At 39.7% G+C, this 24,562-nt stretch overlaps 2 protein-coding genes across 3 annotated transcripts; both read left to right on the forward strand.

The window, feature by feature from the left end:
* Positions 1–1,286: 1,286 nt before the first annotated feature.
* On the forward strand, positions 1,287–15,375 carry LOC133011731 (plastin-3-like). 2 transcript variants are annotated; one of them, XM_061079571.1, is made up of 16 exons: positions 1,287–1,334; positions 5,249–5,317; positions 6,146–6,297; positions 6,864–6,993; positions 7,131–7,263; positions 7,409–7,490; positions 8,019–8,184; positions 8,561–8,700; positions 9,392–9,487; positions 10,691–10,877; positions 10,980–11,058; positions 11,157–11,277; positions 11,392–11,525; positions 11,866–11,989; positions 12,252–12,376; positions 13,043–15,375. In XM_061079571.1, exons 2-16 carry the CDS (start codon positions 5,257–5,259, stop codon positions 13,173–13,175), a joined length of 1,863 nt encoding a protein of 620 aa, XP_060935554.1. In that variant the 5' UTR covers positions 1,287–1,334; positions 5,249–5,256; the 3' UTR covers positions 13,176–15,375. The 2 variants fall into 2 exon arrangements, with proteins under 2 accessions (XP_060935554.1, XP_060935555.1); XM_061079572.1 differs by lacking the exons at positions 1,287–1,334; positions 5,249–5,317 and having other exon boundaries at positions 6,235–6,301.
* Positions 15,376–18,092: 2,717 nt separating this feature from the next.
* Positions 18,093–23,594, forward strand: cnga2a (cyclic nucleotide gated channel subunit alpha 2a). The gene is made up of 10 exons (XM_061079868.1): positions 18,093–18,181; positions 19,788–19,898; positions 20,052–20,234; positions 20,332–20,442; positions 20,924–21,030; positions 21,151–21,638; positions 21,753–22,031; positions 22,412–22,510; positions 22,932–23,309; positions 23,415–23,594. The coding sequence occupies exons 1-10, from the start codon at positions 18,093–18,095 to the stop codon at positions 23,592–23,594; spliced, it is 2,025 nt and encodes a 674-aa protein (XP_060935851.1).
* The last annotated feature ends 968 nt before the right edge of the window (positions 23,595–24,562 follow it).

The raw sequence follows: 24,562 nt of genomic DNA on the forward strand, positions 1-24,562 counted from the left end.
CTACACCAAATAGCACACACTCATAAATATCTGGCCCCTAAACTGCCTGATGAATTATTCCCTGTGAAAAAGATGAAGCACGCCCTGCCTCTTAATGTTACAGAAAGTGGGAGAAGATCTCCTGGATCAGCTCCCAGATCTGCATCTACACCTACATTTATTTGGATCTGGTTTGGGTGATGCCCAAACCCCTTCACACAAATTCACAGAAATTGGTTGAGTTGTTTTTGCATAATCCTGCTAACTGTCAAATACATACAGACAATACATAACGTCCTTGGCAGAGGTAATAATAACTTTCAGACCTTCTTATTGGCCTAAAGAGATGACAACACTTTATATTCCATATGGTTTTAACTTTAGTGTCCCCTTTTTCTAAAATATGTAACAGTAGCAGAATTAATCTTTACGCGAGGCTGCCATGTTTTTTTTACAGAAGCCCAAACTGGACAAACTAAACACTGAGTTTGAGTTCTTATGAAAACTGAAGGCTACCACAGGTTCTCTTTCATGTTCGGAAAGGGAGGGTGAGGTGAGGCATATTCAGCTGCAACTCTGCCACTAGATGTCACTAAATTCTACACACTGCACCTTTAAATCTCTATCTAAATAGAGCACAACCTTAATTCATTTGATTGGTAACACTTGTGTTTAACTACACTTTCATGTCAAAATGGCTGCCGTGAAAAGGTTCTATTTGTTATTTTTCATTATATCACAATTCAAATGCTGGAGTTGGTTTCTAATTTAACTTTAACAGTAACTGCAACAGACTTCTATATTGCAACAGTGCCCATTTGGGACGATAGTATCTATAGAGGTTTCACCAATTACACAGTTACACCACTTAGCTCATTATACTTATTTTGCAGTGAAATTTGTGAACAACAACTGGCCGTAGATTTTTTTTAGTATGAATGTTTTTGTAAAAACTTTGTTGTCAGTCGATATCAAATGGAAGCCTTTTGTTTTTCTCGCTCTGTGGTCAGACCTTTTTATACACAGTCTATGGTACTTACCTGTTTATATACAGTCTAAAGGGGTTTATATACAGTCTATGGATCAGACTTGTTTATATACATTCTATAGATCTGACCTGTTTATATACAGTCTATAGATCTGACCTGTTCAATGCAGTCTATAGATCAGGCATGACTGCTGCTGGCGGGGAGGCGGGGGAGGCTCGGTCGGGGAAGGAGTGGCGCGGAGGGGCGGGGCGGGGTTCTCCATCGGGCGGTGTCAGAGGAAGAAAACGGGCCGGAGCAGCAGAGACAGGCGGACTCAGGGATCGTTTCACTCGGGTGATTGTACTGACTTGCACCAGCGGTCCTCAGGTAAGACGAGGGAGGGAGCAGCTTGTTTCAGGGCGTTTTCTCTTGTCGCAGCTCTGTGTTAGTGAGCTGCAGAAAATAAGATTCAGACCCACTGCGGCACGAACAGCATGCATCTGGTGTGATGAAGAATTTATGAGAACTGTGGAGACAAATGTGCAGTATTTATATATTTGCTGGATGTGTAGATTATAATATGTATACATGTGTAGCTACAATACATGTGGAAAAGCAATTTCCTTCCAATACAACATTTCCAGGGAGTACTATTAATGTTAGCCTTATGTACAAATGCCATTGTAGTGCAACTGTATGAATATATATCAATATATTATGAATAACACTATTGCCATTGTTCTGTATACTAGCTGATGTATCATATAGACTTTATAGGCTATTTATATATATATACATATGTTACTATTTAGCCTAAAAGTTAAACATTCCATTTATCTATTAAGTTGCATTAACATGACAACGTTTACAGACCGTAATAATTGATTATGAGAAATTTTATCAGTACATTTTCTGTTTTTATGAAATGGATCATTTATGTTAGTTTTTGTTAGAAATTAATTAGACAGTGACTTGGAGACAGTACAGCAGCAGCAGCAGCAGGCATGTGTCAGGATTAATAGTGATTTGAAATGCATCGTCATTCTAAACTCAGACTGTGTGAGTGTGTGTGTGTGTGTGTGTGTGTGTGTGTCCATCATGAGTCCTCTACGTCCTGCAGTCATGTGCATGGTGGCTGGTGTGACTGGATGAATGAATCCTCACATTCTCAATCTGGAGGTCACACACCATCCAGTGTTAGTGACACAGTGTCCAAGAGTCAATTTGACACAATTTGACCGGATGGAAGATCGATCTGTGTTCTTGTGACTACACTTGGTGCTGTAAACCCAAAGTGCTGTTGAATCTCAGAGTAGAATAACTGTCGTGCTATTCCCATCCAATGTGGAGTTTAATTTACCAAAAAATACCTTGACCGTCTAAATTTGTGTGGAACTGTGTCATGTCATTTGATAACACATTTATCTGATTATATGACTGAAATAAAAAAAGACCACAAACCTGCCTCCACTTTAAGGAAACCACCCTGATAGCTTAGGAAGGACGTGCATCAGATTCCTCTTAAATGCTTTGTTCTTCCTGCAGTACTGACATCTGGTGGCCGCATTTTTTTTCTCCCTGATCCAAAAAGTCTTCATTTCAGTTATTTCACACTGAAAACATTCAAGATGTAATGATGAAAATTGTGTAAAAATACCAAAGAGAAATCATGACTTCATGACAGATCACAGACATATCTTGAGTATAATTAACTTCCTATTTGCAGGAAACACATGCTTATAAAATACCTGCAAACCATCGTTTTAAGGTTGTCAGACACTGTGTGTGTCTTCGTGTGATTGCCTGACTATGTAACCCCAGATGTTTGCATATCCAAGCTCAACCAAAGTCTATTTGCTTATTTGGCTGTGATGTCACACGATCAGGGTTGCGAATGGAAATCATGTTTGATTTGTCAGAACAGCGTTGTCTTCCATTGAGCTAGCAGGGGTTTGTTCCCTGCAGCAGCAAGCTTCACTCTCTGGCTAAATCATATCAAGTGCAGGCTAATCTCACTATCATTTATTATTACTGTATATGTGGGCTAATGTTTTCTACAACATTGTCTGACGTAGCGCTGCCCTGCGTCTTGCTGCTCAAAGTGTCATCCCAGTTTCAGATTTAATCAGATTTAGTGCTACTGAAGGGTTCTGTACGCCCTGATACATTCAGCTTCCTTATAAAGAAGGTTTCTAATAAGCTTTAGTGGATATCACCCTTGGTTTGAGATTCCAGCTGCTTCCACCAGCCCGATGCAAAAGATGTGAAACTAAGGTATAGAAAGTATATATATAGAAAGCTGGTTTTTATGATTTTTCACAAAATCATTAAATGTGCTGAGAGAGAGGAATATGAACTGCTGTTAATGTTTGTGGATGTATTAAGTGTCCATATACCATTCCCCAGCATTGTATTTGATTGGAAGAGCAAAAAGCACCAGTCTAAAAATATATAAACAAACAAGGAAACAAACAAACACTGTCCTTATATGCTAAATTCCACTATGGGTGTATCCCATCCACTGTATATAAAGATCCAGCTCCTCACACAGAAATTTAGCCTAAAATATCTCTGATAAATGCACTCGACCAATCCTGTCTTAGCTTTGATCGTGAAATTTCTCTGACTGTTTTTATAGTACAACCAAACTTAAAAGAAGTACTACTTAAAAGAACTACCATGCCAAATAAGTATTGTTCTTCTATGTGGTAAAGACTGATATTTTTTGTCATTGGGGTGAAATCACTCTTTAAGTTTCAGCTACTGAAAATATGCAGATGTACATTTATATAAACAACAGGCTTATGTCACCCATATCATAATGTGTCATAGCTGTAATAGCTGATATATAAATAGCTGTCTACCCAAGACATAATACAAGTCTTCTATGCGCTCCATTACAGAATCATTTTACAGGAAAAGGCAATCAACATGAACCTATTCGATTTCATAAGGGTCTCTAGGCTTATGCAACTGTAACGCTAAGTGACTTTTTGTATAATAGATCAAGCTGCTGTCTGACACGTGGCTGAGTTAATGGGGCTGTGCTCTTTGACAGCCGCAGTATGGCTCCAGGCTGACCCAAGCAAATAGAGGAGCACTGAACCCTTCGGACTGATGTAACTCAAACACAAAGGCTAACAGAGCCCTGCGGCCCTTCTGCTCCACAAGTCCGTGTTTGTTACGTCCTAAGACGTTTGATCCTCCTTCTCTGCTTGAATATCTTGAGCTTCAAAGACAAAAAGTTATCATCTGTGTCATTTTGACATGCCTAATAAAAAGACACATGAAAGAGAGATTAAACCATATCGTCCTGTTGACTGGGATGAATACTACAGCTGTGTGAATGAGATGTGAATGAAGCAATAAGCACTATCCCTACTGTGGCCATCACTGAGACACAAAGAACAGAAGATGGCAGTAGTGATAGATGTGGCAAACCCAGCGGACAGTCACATCGGGAAAAAGGAGCGTAAGACGATTGTCAAGTATCAAGAGCTGAAAGCACTAGAACAGATCTGGAAGGTGAAATGCAATGTGATCCCCGTGGTAATAAGAGCATTAGAGGCTTCAAACTGAGAGAGTGGCCCCGATCCCAGGTACAATATCTGAAGCCTCTGTCCAGAAGTGTGCAGTCCTAGGAACAGCTAAGATACTGCACACCCCCAAACTCCCAAGCCTCTTGTAGAGGACCCGTGCCTGAGGAAGATATAGCACCCCTAAGGATTACGAGGGAGATTTATATACAGTACATGTATATATAGTTATCTAATTTCTAAGATGTCGTTATCAAACCCTTATGACAAATAAATGTAATTAGAGATTTTGCCTTTACAGTTTAACCATAAAACTTTATTAAGATAAAAGAAAGAATAAAAAAAACTCTAAATACAAACAAATACATATAATTTTATGGTAAGAAAATAAACATGTTTTTTTAAGCGTAACCGTAAGACAATACCAACATCAGTGAAAGGCTGATATCAGCCGATATTAACTAGCATATATCATTCAGGTTCTAATGAAAACACACACAGACAAAGACATTTTTGGACTAATGAGAAATGGCAGATTTATATGTGTGACAGTGACTAGCAGTTATCTCAACCCTAGTTTACCTTAAATCAACATGCTGCGGGTAAGAAGATAATAAAGATGATATCCCTTATGTTTAACATGGTATGATACTATATGTGTTAACCATAGTATGTCAATTATTTCCACAGCTAAAGAGATAACGAATCTTGTTGTATATTTAATTGTATTTCAGTGCTTTAATGTTATGCTGTTTTATTTTATAGGTGTCAGGATGTCGAAAACCGTCAGTGCTGAGGAGATCGAGGAGATCAGGGAGGGTTTCCAGAAAGTGGGTGAGTAAAAAAGAGCAATCACATCTGAAGTGGAGTTAAAGCAGCTGACACACACATGTGCTTGTCGTGTCGTGTGTGTGCACATCTGACAAACAGATTTTGTTCAAGTGAGGAAACCTTTGAAAGACTCACACCTCTTGTTTCCTTGCCCAGAGTTAGATGAAAAGGTTGATACAATTCTCAAGTATGTGTGAGTAGACAGTTAGCTTAGCAAAGTGCAAATTAACACCTTTATAGCTTTTCGTTCTTGTCAGTGTGGTTGTTTTACAATAGAGATACAGGCTCAATCGTGCCCTGAAAGTGCTGTATGTGTTGTATCCTTCTTCATCAGTCCATAATCAAATGAGGTACTCCACTAATTCAGTGTTGTACGTCTGTCCAGGAAACCAAAAACTGACAAATCCAAGGAGCAGAGGCAGCAATATAATGACTTTGAATACATCTTATATAGGTTAATGCTAAATCCCACTATTCCCACAATGCAACTTATAAGTTAGACCATCCTATCGACATCATTTGGGTTTTAGTGAAACTCCTCCACTCTTTTCTCATGCTAAGCAGATTTCATCATGAAGAGCAGGCAGACTTTGTGGAGTGATTACTCCTCCCTTGCAAACAAGTAGGAACATGTGTAAATATGTGAAGCAGACAAGCAAAGGCAGAATCCAGACCCAAACGAGACTCGTGGCATTTAGAACAGCAGACCTGCTACCTGTCATGAAGATACTGCTGAATTAGAGAAGAGCATCATGAGCTCTAATTAAAACAACTGTTCTGTTTTCCCTCCTTGTCCCCGTTCTTCCTGCATCTACCCCCCTCTCTCTCCAGATGTGGATGGTAATGGCTACATCTGCGCCTCTGAACTCGGGAATCTCTTCCAAGAGGTGGGCTGTTCTTTGCCTGGATACCAGATCAGAGAACTGCTTCAGAGGCTGGACCGAGACAAAGACAGTCGCATCAGTTTTGAAGAGTTCACGGCTGTAGGTAACACTAACTGAATAACTGACTGACCGACTAACTAACTAACTAACCAAAAACTTACTATCTTACTTATTTGATGAATGATCAACTAGGAAAAGGACCAACCATAGACGGTATATAATAAATGATGACATGATTACTTCCCATAAGTGAAGCCCAATCATATTGATTGCCCCTGGTTGCTGGTTGCAGTATAGGTTATAAACCCTGCCTCTTCCATGTTAGTGGATGAGACACGAACCAAAGTAAAAAGTACATGTGAAATACATTTTTCTCAAAGATGGTTTCTGTCATTTTAGTCAGTTGTTATCACAAAGATGTAGTCTGGCTTTATTTAGTTATTTGATGCTATAAAAACAGGGTGAAATGTCATGATTGACAGCTGAGACTGACTTGCAATTGGTTGAGCGTGTGTATCGAAGAGACCTCAATACGTCCATCTTTATTTACAGTCATTGGGACAAAAGTGTTTTAATTATCTATATGGATCTGTGTTTTGATAAATAAACAGGAACCACACTGTGATTCACTTTTGTAAATTGTATGTTCTTGTGTATATGTTCAGATTTTCCAGGAACTGAAGGATGACCGCATGGCCCAGGGTTTCAGGAAAGCTCTCAACAAAAAAGAAGGCATCGTCGCCATCGGGGGCACCAGCGAGATCTCCAGTGAAGGAACTCAACACTCAATCTCTGGTTAGTCAAACTAAATAACTTGTCTAACACTAACAGAGAGCTAAGAAAGTGTTTGCGGCACACTGTATTCAATGCCACCAAACCATATCTATGAGAGTTTTTTCCTTGCAAGTGACACTGAGTGCTCTGTATTTCAGAGCAGGAGCGCTTTGCCTTCGCCAACTATATCAACTCCTCTATGGAGAAGGATCCAGACTGTGCACATGTTCTGCCCATCAACCCCAGCACTGAAGCGCTGTTTAAAGCAGTGTCAGACGGCATCCTGATCTGGTAATCCTTATCATTTTATCATATACAAGAAAAAATCTTTCTCTTGTAATCACTCAACTCTGATTAAGTATTATTTTATCCATAACCTAAATATTTTACTTTTCTTTGGCATCACATCATTTTTGTCTCTTCTTTGTTGTTGCAGTAAACTCATCAACCTCTCGGTTCCTGACACCATTGATGAGAGAACCATCAACAAAAAGAAGCTCACTCCTTTCACCACACAGGTCTGTTAGCTGTCAAGCTAGTTAATCAGTTTTTTACTTCATTAAATAAATTATAAATATGACTGGCAGCCTTGAGGACCATTAAACAATACAAATTACCTTCATATTCATAAAAGCATAATTAAATAAACAAAGATAAGTTATATTCCAATAATCCGACCTTAAAGGGGACATATTATGAAAATTCCACTTTTGTAGTGCTTCTACACGTTAATTTGGGTATCTGGCGTGTCTACCGTCCCAAAAACTGAGAGGGGGGGGGGGGGGGAGGAGCACTCAAAACAGGACAATCTGAGGAGGGCTGTTTTAGACAGGGTAAAAAGGCTGCTGTTTTAAATGATCCTTGTGGTATTTTGACCAAAAAATGTTACAGACATTTCATTAAGACCCCAAGGAACCATATCAACTGTGGTGAAATGGGCATTATATGTCTCCTTTAACTTTTGTCTGTATTGTTAGCAGTTGAACATTTTGAAAGTTATTTGATTCCTCACTTCCTGACGTCAACTTCTTCTTTCCTACCAACAGGAGAATCTGAACTTGGCCTTGAATTCAGCGTCTGCCATCGGCTGCCAGGTCGTCAATATCGGAGCTCAGGATCTGAAGGAGGGTAAACCTCACCTGGTGCTCGGGCTCCTCTGGCAGATTATCAAGATCGGACTGTTTGCTGATATAGAGCTGAGCCGCAATGAAGGTGTGTAAAAATACACACACATCTACACATTGTGTGTGGATATTTTAAAAGTAATGATAATAATAAAGTCGTACACTGACAAATATTGACTTCTCCTCGTAAAATGACCTTAACATCAGATTATGAAGTAGCAGCTTTAGCATAAAGATGGTAGAGGGGCAACCTGATGGATGAATGGGTAGTGTGGTTTGATTCCTGGCTGGTCAGATCATTCATAGCTTTTAATGTACTGTCTTTATTTCTTCAAATCTATCTCCGCTTTCCCTATCTTATAAAAAAAGTACATGCATACTTATTAGATAGAACAGACGAATTATACACTTGCATCCAAATTTGCACTCACCAACCAGAGTCATGCTCAACTATGTGTTCACAGCTATCGCAGCCTTGCTGGAGGAAGGGGAGAGTCTGGAGGAGCTGATGAAACTCAGTCCTGAAGAGCTGCTGCTGCGCTGGGCCAATTTCCACCTAAAGAAAGTTGGCATGTCCATATCCAACTTTTCTGGAGACATTAAGGTAAAAAATTTCCCTGTGAGGCCTAGACTTAATGTTCAGTGCACCGCTGTAACTTCTAGTTTCTTTTTTAGAATTAGTTAATTCATTCATTAATTAGAAAAAAGTCATAATATTTAGATTTTTGGTTGTTAAACAGATATGAGAACCTCTGCTGGCTGTAGTTCCACTCCTTTCCTCCATGTCTGTGTGGTTCTTTCTTCAGGCTAGACACAGTTTCTTGCTCAGTCTTTTCAAAGTCCTGATAATGTGGCATTGACAAGCCAAAAGATAAAGTAATTTTTTATTTATGAAACTTATAATAAAGTATAGCTTAACGAGATGCTCCACATTACTAATTTTAACACAGACGATAGGCTGTTCTATCGATATTGCCCTTGTTGCCCCGACTTTATTCCTGAAAATCTGAATTTCTTCCCTTTATAATGGTCTGTTCGTAACATTTCTTTTGCAAAATGTATTTTATTGTATATACAGCAATTTATTGCATTATTGTAATATTTAATGTTGCATGTGATTTTGTTCATTGTCTGGAAAAATACATAACGTTATGCTTGCAAAGTCAACCAACAGGAGAACATGTTTGACATTTGTGGTTTGGAGAAATAATCCGTGTTGTTAATGGTGCCCTTGTCACATTGTGTTTCTCTGTCTTTTCTCTGTTGTGTGTTTTTGTGTGTCTGTCTCTGTGCAGGACTCCAAAGCGTATTTCCACCTGCTGGAGCAGATCGCTCCAGACGGCAGCAAAGAGGACGTTCCGCGAGTCGGGGTCGATATGTCGGGTGTCTTTGTAAGTTGATAAGGAAATATGAAAACAGATAGAATATGCCATGTTGTATATTAAGGCCTCAAAGTGTAACAATTATTTACATGATATAGTTTATTTATTCTCTCTTATTTTAGTTCAGACATTAAATTTGAGATCATTATTGACTTTGGACCTCACTTGATGTTTAGGAATGTTTAGGAATCTTCAGAACACCTACACAAATACACTGTAGTAAATTGAAACTTAGCTCTGTTGGTGCTTTTTATTTGACTCTCAGGCTGAGTGGAAACTGACTTCCTGTCAAACTTCCTGCTTCCCTTAGGACTATATTAGGATCATGATATCATCCTGTTGTAGGCAAGGTTCTAATCTCATTTCCCATTCTCTTTCATAACAAAATAAATACACTGTAAAACTCTACACTGTTAAAAACAAACACACAAGCATTGTGTTGACTGCAGTATGACACCTACATTTGCCAAATGAAACTGCTGTCTTTAAGATTTTGTTTTCATTCCATCAACCCACTTTTAAAAACTCAGCTAATCACTGCATATATTGCAAACATGCAGAATTCAATTTTCTGATGATGTCATTTTCGTTTTTCTGTCTCTTCAGCCATTACAATTTTTCATGTCCACATTAGTGAAAACACCGACACGTGTATACAACTGAGATTACCTCTCAAACTGTTTTCAGACATGCAATGAAGTTTCCCCTGAAAGGTTCCGGAGGGGATAAATGTGAGAACACAAATGCCTGAGTCTTTTGCTGCTGACATTTCCAGAACTTTTCCTCCCAGCTTCCTGCTTAAATGTCTGATTTAGCCTTTGTGAGAATACAGCAGGAAGATATTGGCAAGCGAGTGGGTGTGTTGATAGAGTTCCTAACATGCAACAGATGCAAAACTGAATAAAACCCCCAAAGAATAAAAATATCTCAGAAAGAAAAACAAGTGACATACACATAGAATAAACAGAGGAATGAGAGGTTAAGAGAGCACGCGTGATCTCCGCAATGGAATTTATATGTTATGTTGTGCAACCGACATGTTGTACACATGAATGTTTGACTATTGTTATGAACACATGTAACCTGGACACACAGCCTCCTGCTATGTTCTTTATATGTGAAAGGCCGAGTTTTGAGTTCTATAATTGTAATTAAATGAGAATAATGTTCTCTATCCCAAATGACAGCTTATGTCTCCATGTGTGTTACCAGGAGAAGGATCTCATGAAGAGAGCAGAGTGTATGCTCCTACAGGCCGACCGCCTCGGCTGCCGACAGTTTGTGACGGCTACAGATGTTGTGGTTGGCAATGCCAAGCTCAACATGGCCTTCGTAGCCACGCTCTTCAACAAACACCCAGCTCTCACCAAACCAGAGAACCAGGACTGGCATCTGGAGAGTAAGCATGGATAAATAATTCCTTTATCACACAGACACTTCACACATGTCCACTGTAGGAAGGATAGTTTCTACACAGGTCCAAACCTTTCTGTCTCTTCAGGTGAGACCAGAGAGGAGAAAACCTTCAGGAACTGGATGAACTCTCTCGGAGTCAGTCCTCATGTTCACCATATCTACGGGTCAGTCTGCAATCATCATTTTACTGCCACCCTGCTGCACAGTTCACTGTTTACAGAGAGGTGTATGTTCATGCCATTTAATGTGTGTGTTCATGCAGTGATCTGATGGATGCCATAGTGATCCTCCAGCTTTATGAAAGGATTAAGGTGCCTGTGGACTGGGACCACAGAGTCAACCACCCTCCATTCAAAGGAATAGGAGGAGGACATTTAAAAAAGGTGAATATACAAACTATTGTCCAAACGCCTCCATTTTGTATCCTTTAAATAACAAGTTTTCAACCTGAAATACATGAGGAAACAAAGGAAAAAGTATATGTGTGTGTTCCACAGATGGAAAACTGCAGCTATGCTGTGGAGCTCGGGAAGGAAAAAGCAGGTTTCTCACTGGTGGGAATCGGGGGACAGGACCTTTATGATGGGAATGAGACTCTAACTCTGGCACTGGTCTGGCAGCTGATGAGGAGGTAATTGACTCTGTATAATCAAACTTGAATTTGTTACATGGGAAATTAACACAATCAATCAATCGACCTGGGTCATCAGGAATGGAAAGAAAAACAGCATCTAGTGGCATTAGAGATGTTGTAGATGATTAAACATTCCTCAGCAGACGATAAAAACTGGTAGAGTTCATGGCAACATCACATCACTTCAAACAAGCCATAGAAAAAAGAAACCAGAGTAAATCTGGATGGAGGCACCAGTAACTGACTATTCTATCATGTTTGTTCACCATAGTTACACAAAGGTGTTACAATCTGTAGGCATATGATATTTAATCGTTGATAATCTTACTCTGTGCAGGTACACTTTGAATGTTCTCGAAGACCTTGGAGATGGAGAAGTTGCAGGAGATGACTTGATAGTTTCATGGGTCAATAAGACGTTGGCTGAGGCTGGAAAGAGTTCATCCATCAAAAGCTTTAAGGTACAATTCACCACTGTTTGATTTATACTTTACAATAAGAGAACATACATTTCATTGGATAAGACAATATCAGCTGGAATAACTCACTTACAATAATATATTTCCAAAATGTATTTGAGCTGTTTGTGTTATTATAGCAGGTAAATGGCAGTTGTTGTATGCTGTTGTGTACACACTGTGATATTCAATATATTCAGTATATGTGTTTGTGTGTGTCTGTGTGTGTGTGTGTGTTTGTGTGTGTGTGTGTCTGCCCTTTTAGGACAAATCAATTGGCACCAGTCTTCCAGTTCTGGACATCATTGATGCCATCCAGCCAAACAGTGTGAACTTTGAGCTGGTGAAAACGGGAACACTGTCGGACGAAGACAAACTGGACAACGCCAAGTAATCACCTACCTGCTTCTCTCTGACTGTGCTCGCATTAGACTGCTTCACAGTGTGTCCTTATACTTGTGTCTAAAACTTGAGCACACTTGCACACTCGCTTCAGGCATAGAGGCTCACGTCGGCTGCTCCTCTCACATAATACATTTTATTGATATAGCATTTTGAAAAGCACCCAAAGACACTTTTCATAGGTTATATATCTGCTTGATGCCACCACCGCTAAAAGCATTTCAAAACATAATCTCTTCCAAAGGAGTTGTCAGACCCAACTGCGTTAAAGCAAACAAAAATCTGTTTTGTTTTCAATAAATACATGCATTTGCCAGTTGGGTATTATCATGAACTCATACACCCTCTTTTAAATTTCCTGCTCTGTTCATTGACAAATTATATAAATAACATATTAAAATGTAATAATATGTAATAATAGAGACAAGACCAGACTAGGCAACTGTAAAGGGGAGTCTTCTGGAGGGACTATACAGTTTTCTCAGAACACCAGAGAAAATGCACAATAGATGTTAACTGTGAGTCAATAGTTGCAACTTTCAAAGACCACAGTGATGTACAGTTGATCAAAGAAAATTGTAAAGGTGGCAAATGTGTTTCTCATTATGTTTCTCTCATGTACTACTTTGCTTAACTGAGCGTTTCCTGCACCAGGTATGCAGTTTCCATGGCGAGAAAGATTGGAGCGAAGGTCTACGCCCTGCCTGTAGACCTGGTGGAGATCAACCCCAAGATGGTGATGACCATCTTCGCCTGCCTGATGGGAAGAGGCATGAAGAGGGCATAAAACACACACACACACACACACACACGCACACACATACACACACACACACGCACACACACGCTGACCGTTAGCCCGTTTGAATGAATGAGACCTGAAGAGAGGGAACACCGATATATAGTCTTGTTCTTTTAAGTGATTACGCTGCATTAGCCAAAAAGGAAGAGACACTGTATTCCTCCGTCATAACACAGAAATGGACATTTGTGTACATTGATACAAACAATAGTGATACTCTGAGGGTTCAAAGGGAATGGGAATTTTTCTTAAAGGAGACATGTTATGCTCATTCAGTCATCAATCTGATTGCAGCATCTGTTCAGCCTCTGTGTGACACTTGGTTTTAGCTCCTCTGATTGGTCAGCCCTTCCTCTCTGTTGTGATTGGTCAACCAATTCCAGCCTCTTTTAATTGGCTCCTGTCCTTGCTTTACCTGGCTTTGTTAGGATGGCATGCCAGACTAACCGCCGCCTTATACTTCCTGGGCATCGTGATGTCATATGACCCCTCAGACTCCTGACACAAAAAAATCTATAAATCACACGAGAGGGAAAATTGAAAAAGCACAACATGTCTACTTTGATATCCACACACTTTGCAGTAATGTGGTACTTCTGTAAAGTCCAAAATGAAAAATATTTGGGAATTTAGGGTCATTATTTCTAGATCTTTTTCTTTTTGGGCAGCAGAGTCACAAAATGCTTGTTGATATGAATATAAGAGTGAATGTGTTTCTTAAAATGTAAAAGCTGATACATGGGAAACATTCAGAAACAATGATCAGTCAACATCTCTCTGCCCTGTGGGAAGCTACAGTTCAAGGTAGTCATGTGTCTGGTTTCTTCCCAATTGGATTCCTTCATTTCCATCACACTTGAGATTTATACATCTGCCTTTCCCCAAACTGTCCCATGTGCCGTTGCCTCAATGCTCTGCTGTATCCTCCCACGTGCCAGCTAGTTCACAGAATGAGCAGTTATTGTACTTAAGCCATAAAATTCTTTGCTGAATACCTTTTGGCCTTTTTATATATGACCGAAGCTGTGCTACAATACAGACTTTCTACTAAAGACAACAGCATCATGTTTTTTTGTTTTAATTTTAATGTTCATTACCTTTTCCATTAATACTGAAGTAATCATAGTATTGAGTGAATGATAAGATAGAGTAATGGATGTTAAATATTTGTACTTTCAAGCCATTTAAATTATCTTATTTAAGGGAATTTAATGGGGTTAATAAAATATATATTATTGATCAAATAACATGAAACCCTTCCCTTAACTTGAATCTCATTAAGGTTCTTAGTTTCATGCTATTTGGTTAATTTGTTATTTTTAACCCTTAAAGGTTATGACAGTGTATCATGTAATAATCCAATTAAAACTCATGAATATAATAGTATAATAGTTAATACAATAGTATACATTAATTGACTCCAAATATGGAATGCATATCTAAATTTGAAGGTACAATTTAAGAGAAAATCCTGTAATTTATTACAACATATTAGAGTATCCAGAATATAACCGCAAATGTGGGTTTAAAATACCAGAATAGAATCCATCACATTGTCATGCACTTGAAATTACTTTAGACCCTGAACACAAACCAAACCCAACCTTCAACTCAAGGGAATAAGTGCTCATTGCTCCTATTCAAATAAAACAAATAACTGAATTTGTTTTGTTGGTCTATGCAATTTATGTTCTTCTCAGAATTAACACGTCAAAGCTGCTACTACTTATAACTGAGGAAAATAAAGATGTCACCTCTCGTCAGTGTCCTTCCCTCTCATTTGTGAAAATGTTGCCTGGAGATAATTCCCAGGCTATTCATACAGGAACATGTGAATTAAATGATTCCATTGTCACTGATTTAAATATGAGTTCACTTATAAAAGAAACATCCAAAGACGGATTTTTTTGTCCGGTTTAAATCTTTTACATTTTGTTTAAATGCTGCAGCTGTATATATGGACGTGTTGTGATCAGGTTTGTTGCTGCTGATGAATACATTCCACAGTCATCATGGTTTATTCAAAATGTTTCTCAGCAAAGCAGTTTCCACTCAGCGGTTTATTCTTACGGGTCATTTGGATTTCCACAGTAGGCAAAAACAATTGCTTTACAAGCTTGCAATACTTACATTCAGTTTGTACAATCAGATCAATTGTGTTTAATAAACGCATTTTTACCATAAATTGTTTCTTTTTTCATTTCTGCTTGTCTCTCGTTTAATTTTTTTTTAAAGAATTGTATGATTTGTGTGATTGAGTATCATGGATACTTATAGGGGGGAAATAGATTTTGAGAATAAGGTGGTAATATAATGAAGTTGTTATAATATGAGAATATTATGAATAGGTAATATATATCACTGTCCATGGTGCTCTGCTCTGAAGTGAGGCAGTAAGCACCTGATCTGATCAGTTGATACCCTGTTCCCAGGGTAATCACCCAGCTGGATGCTCTCACACACGTAAGAATCAGCACCCAAAAGCAGACACTGAAGCAGGATCAGGCTCAAAATGCACAGGTACAGCAAGTCCAGCAAGGCAGAGGTACCAATATCTGAAGACGAAAAGGAACACATCTAGAAACTATAATGGTGGCATGCTGTCCACAAAAGTAACAAGACTAGGAGATGTAGGTGTCTCACATTAGGGCCAGTTAGGGGGATCAGGACACACAGGAGGATCAGGAGGTGAAGTCACCTGAACTGAGAACAGATTTAAGTTTCACAAATAAAAAAAGGTTATATGACTAAACTCAGATGTGACAGGTGTAACCAGCTGCTGTGGCTGGAAATGGAGAGGATGAGAGTGGTGAGATTAAACTGAACTGGAAGCGCTGGGTGTGGTCCAGGAGCCGAAACAACAAGCTGAAAGATGCTAAACACTGGGTAGAGCTAAGAGGATCCAACTGTGAGATGGTCCTCTGTGAGATTATCACTCCGAACAACACATCTAAAAATTAACCTAGTCATCTCAGTCTTTATTCAGATGAAGATTTTGTCTCATGTGTTAGTCTATAATGAAAAATAGATGTACGTGGGTCATTTGCATTCACAAAGCAGTGCTGTTTTCAGGCTGTCCCCATTTAAAGAGTGGTGCTGATATGAAATGCAGAATGGACACCTGCAACGTGTCAACAAGTGGCTTTTGAGCTTGCTTCATGTGCCTTGAGCCTATTTCAATAAATCATGTCACATTTGATCCCACAGATATTCTTAGTGTTCTGTATTTATATTCCACTTTTCTAGTCTTGATGGCTCAAAGCACTCACTATAAAGCATAGCCATTCACCCATTAACACACACATTCATACAGAGTATCTATGTGCAGCCCTTTCTCTTTCACCCACTGCTCACACACTGTCAATTTAAAAGATAAATAAATAAAACATGACAAAGCTTGTCCTAAAATCCCCTGAATGCACATATACAGTTGTCAAAGTTGAACACGGTTAATAGATACAGTTCAACAGGATCAACAGAAAGACAGATTTGTGAAACCTTGTATGTTATCTGTGAACACTCACCCAAAAAGTTGCTCTCTACTTTTTTAACATTTAGATATCAGACCACGTCCAGATCAAAAACCATTAAACCTGTTCTGATCTGGACCACATTAACCAGAAGAAGCTGACAGCACAGTGTCAAACGAGACTGAGGTGATTCATCAACTTGAAATGAGCAATTCCTAAAACGTTGTGATCATTGGAAGGGAGGTAGTCTCGTCTGTGGTGCTTTTGAACTGCATTGTGTTGACATATGTTCCTATTATTTTGTTCAACACAGTCAAATCAATGACCGTAAGCTAAACATTAGACACAAGTCAGTGTAGTAACTTTACAAAGCATGTTTGGTTCTTGGTAACATGTTCCAGCTCCACTGGTTTACTCCTCGACGCAATATGATGATCAAAATCCATTTCTGGATAAAGAAAAACAACATCCTGCCGCAATTCACATGTGCAGGTGCGTACATGAAAACACTTCTCTTCCATTAATCAGGGGAATATTCACACACACAAACACACAAACACACACACACACACACACACACACACACACACACACACACACACACACACACACACACACACACACACACACACACACACACACACACACACAAAGACACACTTGAGTTCAGAGGCCACTTCAAGCAGGGCTCTTGAATTCAGATGAGCCTGCTGGTGAAAAAAGACACCCACACACCAACACACACTCACACACACACACACACACACACGCATAAACACATTTGCAATTTAAAAGATGCTTTGTGGAGTATCATGTGATCACTCCCTTTATCTATTACATTTGTTCACCCCATCCATCCCCTCATATGAGTATTCTTCAGTCCTCCGTGATCAGTGTCTTGCGGATTTATATCATTAGACTGAAACATGGTCGATACACAGATTAATCGATGGGATGCAACCAAACCAACAATGTGAACTGAACAGATGGATTGATGATCTGATCTGGAGTGCGTCAGGAAATCTATCAGGTTTGTCTTTGATCACATCATGTCGATCTTTCTGTCACTCCTGCTTATGATCTACTGTCATTCACAATTGTACAGCTCGTTGCTATGCCGTCTGGTTTCCGTGGTGATGCTTGACACAGGATGACTTTGTACTAGATGACCTTCCTTTTCAGACTGTGGCTCTGACATTGCATGTGTGCGTGTGCTGGTGAGTGAGTTGTGGGTTTGGTGTTTTGCATGAGTTTTTTTTCTCTTCAGTGTGAGTGTGGTAACTTGCTTTTTATTGCATGTATTTTTATTATTGCATATTATAACTGCGTGTTTTTTGAATCATGTGGGTATGTTTGTATGTGTTTGTTTTTTGTCTGTGGTAATAATGTGTTTGAGTCTTTCTGTGTGTGTGCGTGTGTGTGTGTGCGTAGTATGACAGGTCCAGTGCAGGATTCACAAAGGCTTTCTGTTAAAACATGGACAGAAGACGAGAGTGACCAAGCTGACAGCCCACTCAGCAGGTGCGCAGACACACAAACATGCACACAAACACACACATAGGTGGACCTTCAATTGTGGCATGGGATGCATGTGTTCACACAGCGGCTACACGCGTCCCAGACCGCCTCCAAATTTGGTCTGAGGATGCATTTGCTTGCGATCAGATTGGTACCTCGAACTGACCACTTTTCTGGATCACTACATCTAAACACTGTTTATGTGGAATTACTGAACCTGATAGAGCTATGAATATTAAACCCTCTAAATGTGATTGCATTTAGTCTTTTTATGCAAAATTTCCTGTACTTTCCTGTGAGGTGTCAGGCGCTGAATTAACGCTCCAGTCGCTATGGAGGCATGGGTTCAAATCCCATCACTGTCAGTTTTCCAATTCATGCATTTGGAATATTTAGCCAAAGGCTTATGATTACTGCAGATAAACCACAAAATACTATAATATGCTGAGCCCATAACCTGAAGGTTGATGGATGGAAACCAACCTCAGCCACTTGGCATTGTTGACAATGGATAATGGATAATGTATCCAGGCAACTGTATGAGAGAATGGCAGCTGATAAAAATCCTGTCAACTGTCTTTACAGAAATTTAACAATGCCATCCGGTGTTAGTTAATATAAAAAAGCGATAACAGCTGGAGTTTTATACTTTGTCCATGATCTGACAACTGATAATACAAATCCATTAAATTTAATCTAAGAATTGGATTTAGCCTCTATTCAATCTCAATTTAAGACATCACAAATTTTTCTTCACCAATTATTGAAGATGAATTCCTGACTTTTATTGTGCCCTGGCTTATTGCTTGTGTTCTGAATGAACTTGCCCAAGTTATCTTGAGTAGGTAAAATACAAAAACATAAACCTGTGTTCATAAAGTGTGTTCCTTTTCTTTAGATTTAGTTACAATGATAGTTTCGTCATCCCTATGGCAATAATTCGATCAAGTTATCGTGAGTCGGTGTTGTCAAAAACAACCATTACCAACTGTGTTGTTGCATTTGTTCTCTTAGATTTACCAATAATGATGGTTCGTCAACTTGGTCCTTCCTTTTGCAAATCCACTTCATTTGAGTTGAGGCCAAGGTGAAGATTTGTATAGGTCATCAAAGTCACTTAGTGCTTGGTGGCATCACTGAACCTTCTTGATGTAACTAGGTAGTGTGGCCAGGTGGACTAAAGCGCTGAATTAAAGCTCCAGTCTCAATGTAGGCATGGCTTCAAGCCCCACCACATGTACATGGAACATCTAAACTTGGTTTATGTATATGAACATTGTACGACAAGGAAAACTCATCATGATATTAAAAATTACATTATTCAAAACATGGATTTTTATTTCCTTTACAGCTTATTCAGATGGTGATGGCTTGAAACTATACACTGCTAATTACACATGTTCAAAATGGATTCTGCTGGAACCCTATCCATCTAGCATCTAATAAAACAGCTGTTAGTCATATTTTATTATATGTTTGTTCCATCACAGTTTTGATCACTCTGATTTGATCCTCAACATCTTCCTCTGTACATGAACCTTTGTTGTAGTAGCAGTTGCTGAATTACTCTATGTTATTTATTTTATAATTGTGCTGTGTGTGTCTGTAGAGGTCAGTCGATGTGTGATGACACTTCTTCAGAGCTACAGAGGATGGCAGCTATTGACAGGAGAGACATTCATTCCCAGAATTCTTTTCATGGGCGAGGAGCTCTCTCCAGGTATGTAAACTGGCCATTTACCTGACCAGAATATATTGAGATCCATTTATCTCCAAAGAGTGCTGACCTTTTCGATTCCCTATGATGGTCAGAAGAAGAAGACATACAGTTACTGAACGTTGATGTTCCTTTTGTCCATCCGTTTGCCTGCAGGATAGTTGGTATGGTGATCACTCTTAGAGAATGGGCTCACAAGAGCATGGCTGACGAGACGGAGCGACCAGATTCCTTCCTGGAGCGTTTCAGAGGTCCAGCCCAAACGGACATGCAGTCCCCACCCAGCAGATACAGCCACAGCCACACTGGCTCCAATGCAGATAATGTCACCAGACACAGGTATGAAAACCAAAATCCCAATGCCAATCCCAACTTTGAAATGTCGTGTGGCTCTTGCATAAAACTGTGTTTCTGTCTTTTTGTCCCTGTCTGGCAGGAGACGGAGGTGTACTATCATGGTCTTATCTCCGTCTGATGATGCTTACTACTACTGGCTGACCGTGATTGGTGCTGCTGTCTTTTACAACTGGACCGTATTAGTTGTCAGGTTGGCAACTGTTATTGTGGCTAACAGTACAAATGGTTGTTCTTGGACTACCTATAATATACTCTATAATACTACCACTATAGCTACTACTTTTTCTATAGCAACTGCCCCTACTCAAACAGGTAGACAGAAAAATCTGCACAGATATTGTCCTTACCTGAACAGTATTACTCTATTTGGAATTGTGGCATTGGATTTACCCCTGGCCATGCTTGGCAGTTTCTTGAGGCAGAAATTTAATATTCTGCCTAGGCTTCACTGCTGGTGAGTAAGTCACCACAATTCACCAATATATGTTTTTTTTTAAAGCTGCCCTCATCATTCATTTCATATCAGCAATGGATCAAACAACAGTTTATGTAATATGGGAGATATTCCTGGTACCAATGATACCACGAAGAATCATCAATAACTCTGAAGTTTACTACTTCTGTAGCACTTAAAAATTGTGTGTTGAGTGTTGTTGTATTTGTATCTGTAGGGCCTGTTTTGATGAGCTTCAGATGAGGAACCTGTTAGTGTGGATGGTGCTGGACTATGTCTGTGATGGCGTCTATATCCTGGATATTGCTGTTCGCCTCCAAACAGGTACTGAAGAAACTGAAATCAGACACATGAAGCTTAAATATCCGTTGACACACAAAAATAAACTTTGCCCCGGGTTTTTGTTTTAATTGCAGTTTTCTGAATGTTATATCGTATGTGAAGGTTTTCTGGATCAAGGCTTGATGGTGAAAGACGTGCGCCGCCTCAGAGAGACCTACGTTCGAACATCACAGTGTAAATTTGACATCTGTTCCATCCTTCCAACCGACCTGCTGTACCTGGCTGTTGGAATCAGCTACACTCCTCTTCTTCGATTCAACCGCCTCCTGCGTCTGCCACGTCTTTTTGAGCTGTGTGAACGTACAGAGACCCGAACAGGCTACCCCAACGCTTTCCGTATTTGTAAACTGGTTCTGTACATCCTGGTGATCATCCACTGGAATGCCTGTGTATACTACAGCTTCTCTAAGGTCCTGGGCCTGGGCTCGGACTCATGGGTTTATCCCAACGCCTCAGACCCAGAGTTTGGGTCTCTGAGCAGGAGTTACATATACTGTCTGTATTGGTCAACCCTGACACTGACCACTATTGGAGAGACACCACCTCCTGTTAGAGATGAAGAATACTTGTTCTTGATATTTGATTTCCTGGTAGGTCCATAGCAATGGAGTATCCTCTGCGCATATAATCCTTCCTCAATTGTCCATGAAAGTAAGATTCTGGTTTCAATCTATCAAAAAATGTTTGACTCATTTCTGTTCCAGGTTGGTGTCCTGATTTTCGCCTCCATTGTGGGAAATGTTGGATCCATGATCTCTAACATGAATGCCACCAGAGCTACTTTTCAGAGCCGTGTAGATGGGCTGAAACACTACATGCACTTCCGACATGTCAGCAAGGTGCTAGAGCAACGTGTCATTCACTGGTTTGACTACCTCTGGACCAATCAGAAGACAATAGATGAACAGGAAGTTCTGAGGAGCCTGCCCAGTAAACTGCGAGCAGAGATTGCTATTAATGTTCACCTGGAGACACTGAAGAAGGTAAAGATAATCAGTCAATGTGACCCAACCTCTTCTAATGTTCTCAATATAGTGACAGAGGGAGCAACAGTGTTTCTATTGGTCAACCAAGAGCATCCTTTGTTTATAATTTAATAGAGGTGAACTGTGATCTGTAGAGGTCCAATGGATCTCAGTGGAGGTTGAAGGAAACAGGAAATACATGTTTGAATTTTGCTGTTATAAGGACATCAATAGAAGAAAATGAAAAACTGAGCCAATATCGAAGGATAATGTCACCTTAACTTAAGTTGCCAGTATTGTTGCTTATGCTCAAATTTCTGGTTTGTCTGGTTCTTTCACCTGTTGTGACACAAAATTTCCACTATCACGATGTGTAATGCGTGTGTGTGTGTGCATAGGTGCGCATTTTCCAGGACTGTGAAGCAGGCCTCCTGGTGGAGTTGGTGTTAAAACTTCGACCACAGGTGTTTAGTCCTGGAGACTACATTTGTAGGAAGGTCAGTTTTACCACTTCTGTTTCTGTAGGTACTGTTGCACACACTGTTGTCTGTTGATAACACTCTCAAAAACGGTTCAGCAACACATACTTTGAAAAATGTTACCTTGTCTCCTACTTGGGGTTCTAATACTACATCTGCATTCCTGGTTTTTCTGGCATCACTGCACCAATGATAAAACAAAAAATATCTCTGCTGTTGTTGACCTTTACTGCCATCTTTTGTCCAAAGCATTATTGTTATTATTGCACTTTTTAGATATACTCAGTAAAGCCATAAAGAGGGGCAATGAAAGGTCAATGGTCAGCGTCCTTTAGGCCACTAGGACAACCTAGTTCAGTAAGTGATGATGTAAATATTTTATGTATACTCTATCAGTACTAATTTTCCTTAATTATATATTCTGTCTTTTTTTTCCAAGGGAGATGTGGGTAAGGAGATGTATATAATTAAAGATGGCCGCCTGGTAGTGGTGGGAGAGGATGGAGTCACCCAGTTAGCTGTTCTAACAGCAGGGAGCTGCTTCGGGGAGATCAGCATCCTGAACATCAGTGGCAGCAAGATGGGGAACAGACGTACAGCTAACATTCAGAGTCTGGGTTACTCCGATTTGTTCTGCCTTTCCAAACAAGACCTCACAGAAGCACTTCAAGAGTTCCCTCATGCCCGGGCCCAGCTGGAGCAAAGGGGAAGGGACGTCCTGCGGAAGGAGGGGCTTTTGGAGGAAGTGAATGTGTCTGCGGGGGAGGAGCTAGAAGAGAAAGTGGAGCGACTGGAAACCAGTCTGGATCGGATGCAGGTCAGAACAACCAGTTCTCTGCTGCTGCTGCTGTTAGTACTGTCACTCATTATACACTCATTGTTACAATGATGATGATGTAACCGATAATAACATTGTTTCCAGACATGCCTGGCCCGTCTGCAGAGCGAGTTCAACTCTTCCCAGCTGAGAATGAAACAGCGAATCACGGTGCTCGAACACAACATCTCCACAGTAGCCACAGGCAGTGGCTTCCTGTCAGACGGAAATGACAGCGCCTCTGGTGGCGAGGGTGTGCGCAGCGAAATCAACATCCGGCTCTGAGGGAAACACTCCAGCTATTGAAATATCACACCACGTCTTTATTGTCACAAAACCCGGACTGTGTTTCTTTTATACAACCACAGAATTTGGAACACAAAAGAAAACAACACTAATCTCTCATTTGGTGCATTCCCAAGTTAACTCATTAGGAAAGGCCTTGTAAATGTATTTGCATTGGCACTTGATTAGGTAAACACAGACCTGATATATGCTCTCAAGTATGAATTAAAGAGGATGGCGCCGAGGACGGCTGCTGTTCCTCAAGCTCCCCCACAGCTCTGCTCTTTCTTCTGTTTTCTTGTTATATGTGTTCTGCTTTATTATTTTTTGCTTGTGTAATATTTTGAGCATTGCTAGAAGAGAGCCTGTGACCCAAGCATTTCATTGCCAGCGACTGCTAAATGTGATTGTTGTGCACATGATAATAAAGTCTTGAATCTTGAATTTACTAGGCGGCATGAAGTCTGAGTGCTGGTTATAATCTGACTGCTATCAGACCTTATAAAGACATTAAAAAACATCAGATACTAAAACTTCTACCGTCACGATCATTCGATAGCACTGCTAATCCATCATATAACATCTTACATGACCGGATCAATATTTTTCATCATTCTATATTTTTGATGTCCCTCATAACTCAAGACTAGCTGTCTATATTTGAATCCCAAAGTAATTTGTCTTTTTACGCCCTCAAGTTGTTTCCATTTTATTTCATAGCTCATCTGCTCTAATTGAGAAGAACAATGTAGAGGATGTTAAGGTTTTCATTTGTGTCTTACTGACTTCTGATTATAGCCAGTACTCCTTGAAAAGCAATAAAGTGGAAATGTGTTCTTCTTTGAAAAAATGCTCCTCCCTTTGTAAATGTGTCAAAATCTTTTAGCTTCATTGTATATGAACAGCTTCATTATTAGAATACTATTAAATACTTTGTTAAGCTTTAAACACATGTGAACTATGTTATA

This window comes from Limanda limanda, chromosome 10 (assembly GCF_963576545.1).
Source record: "Limanda limanda chromosome 10, fLimLim1.1, whole genome shotgun sequence".
Taxonomy (NCBI): domain Eukaryota; kingdom Metazoa; phylum Chordata; class Actinopteri; order Pleuronectiformes; family Pleuronectidae; genus Limanda; species Limanda limanda.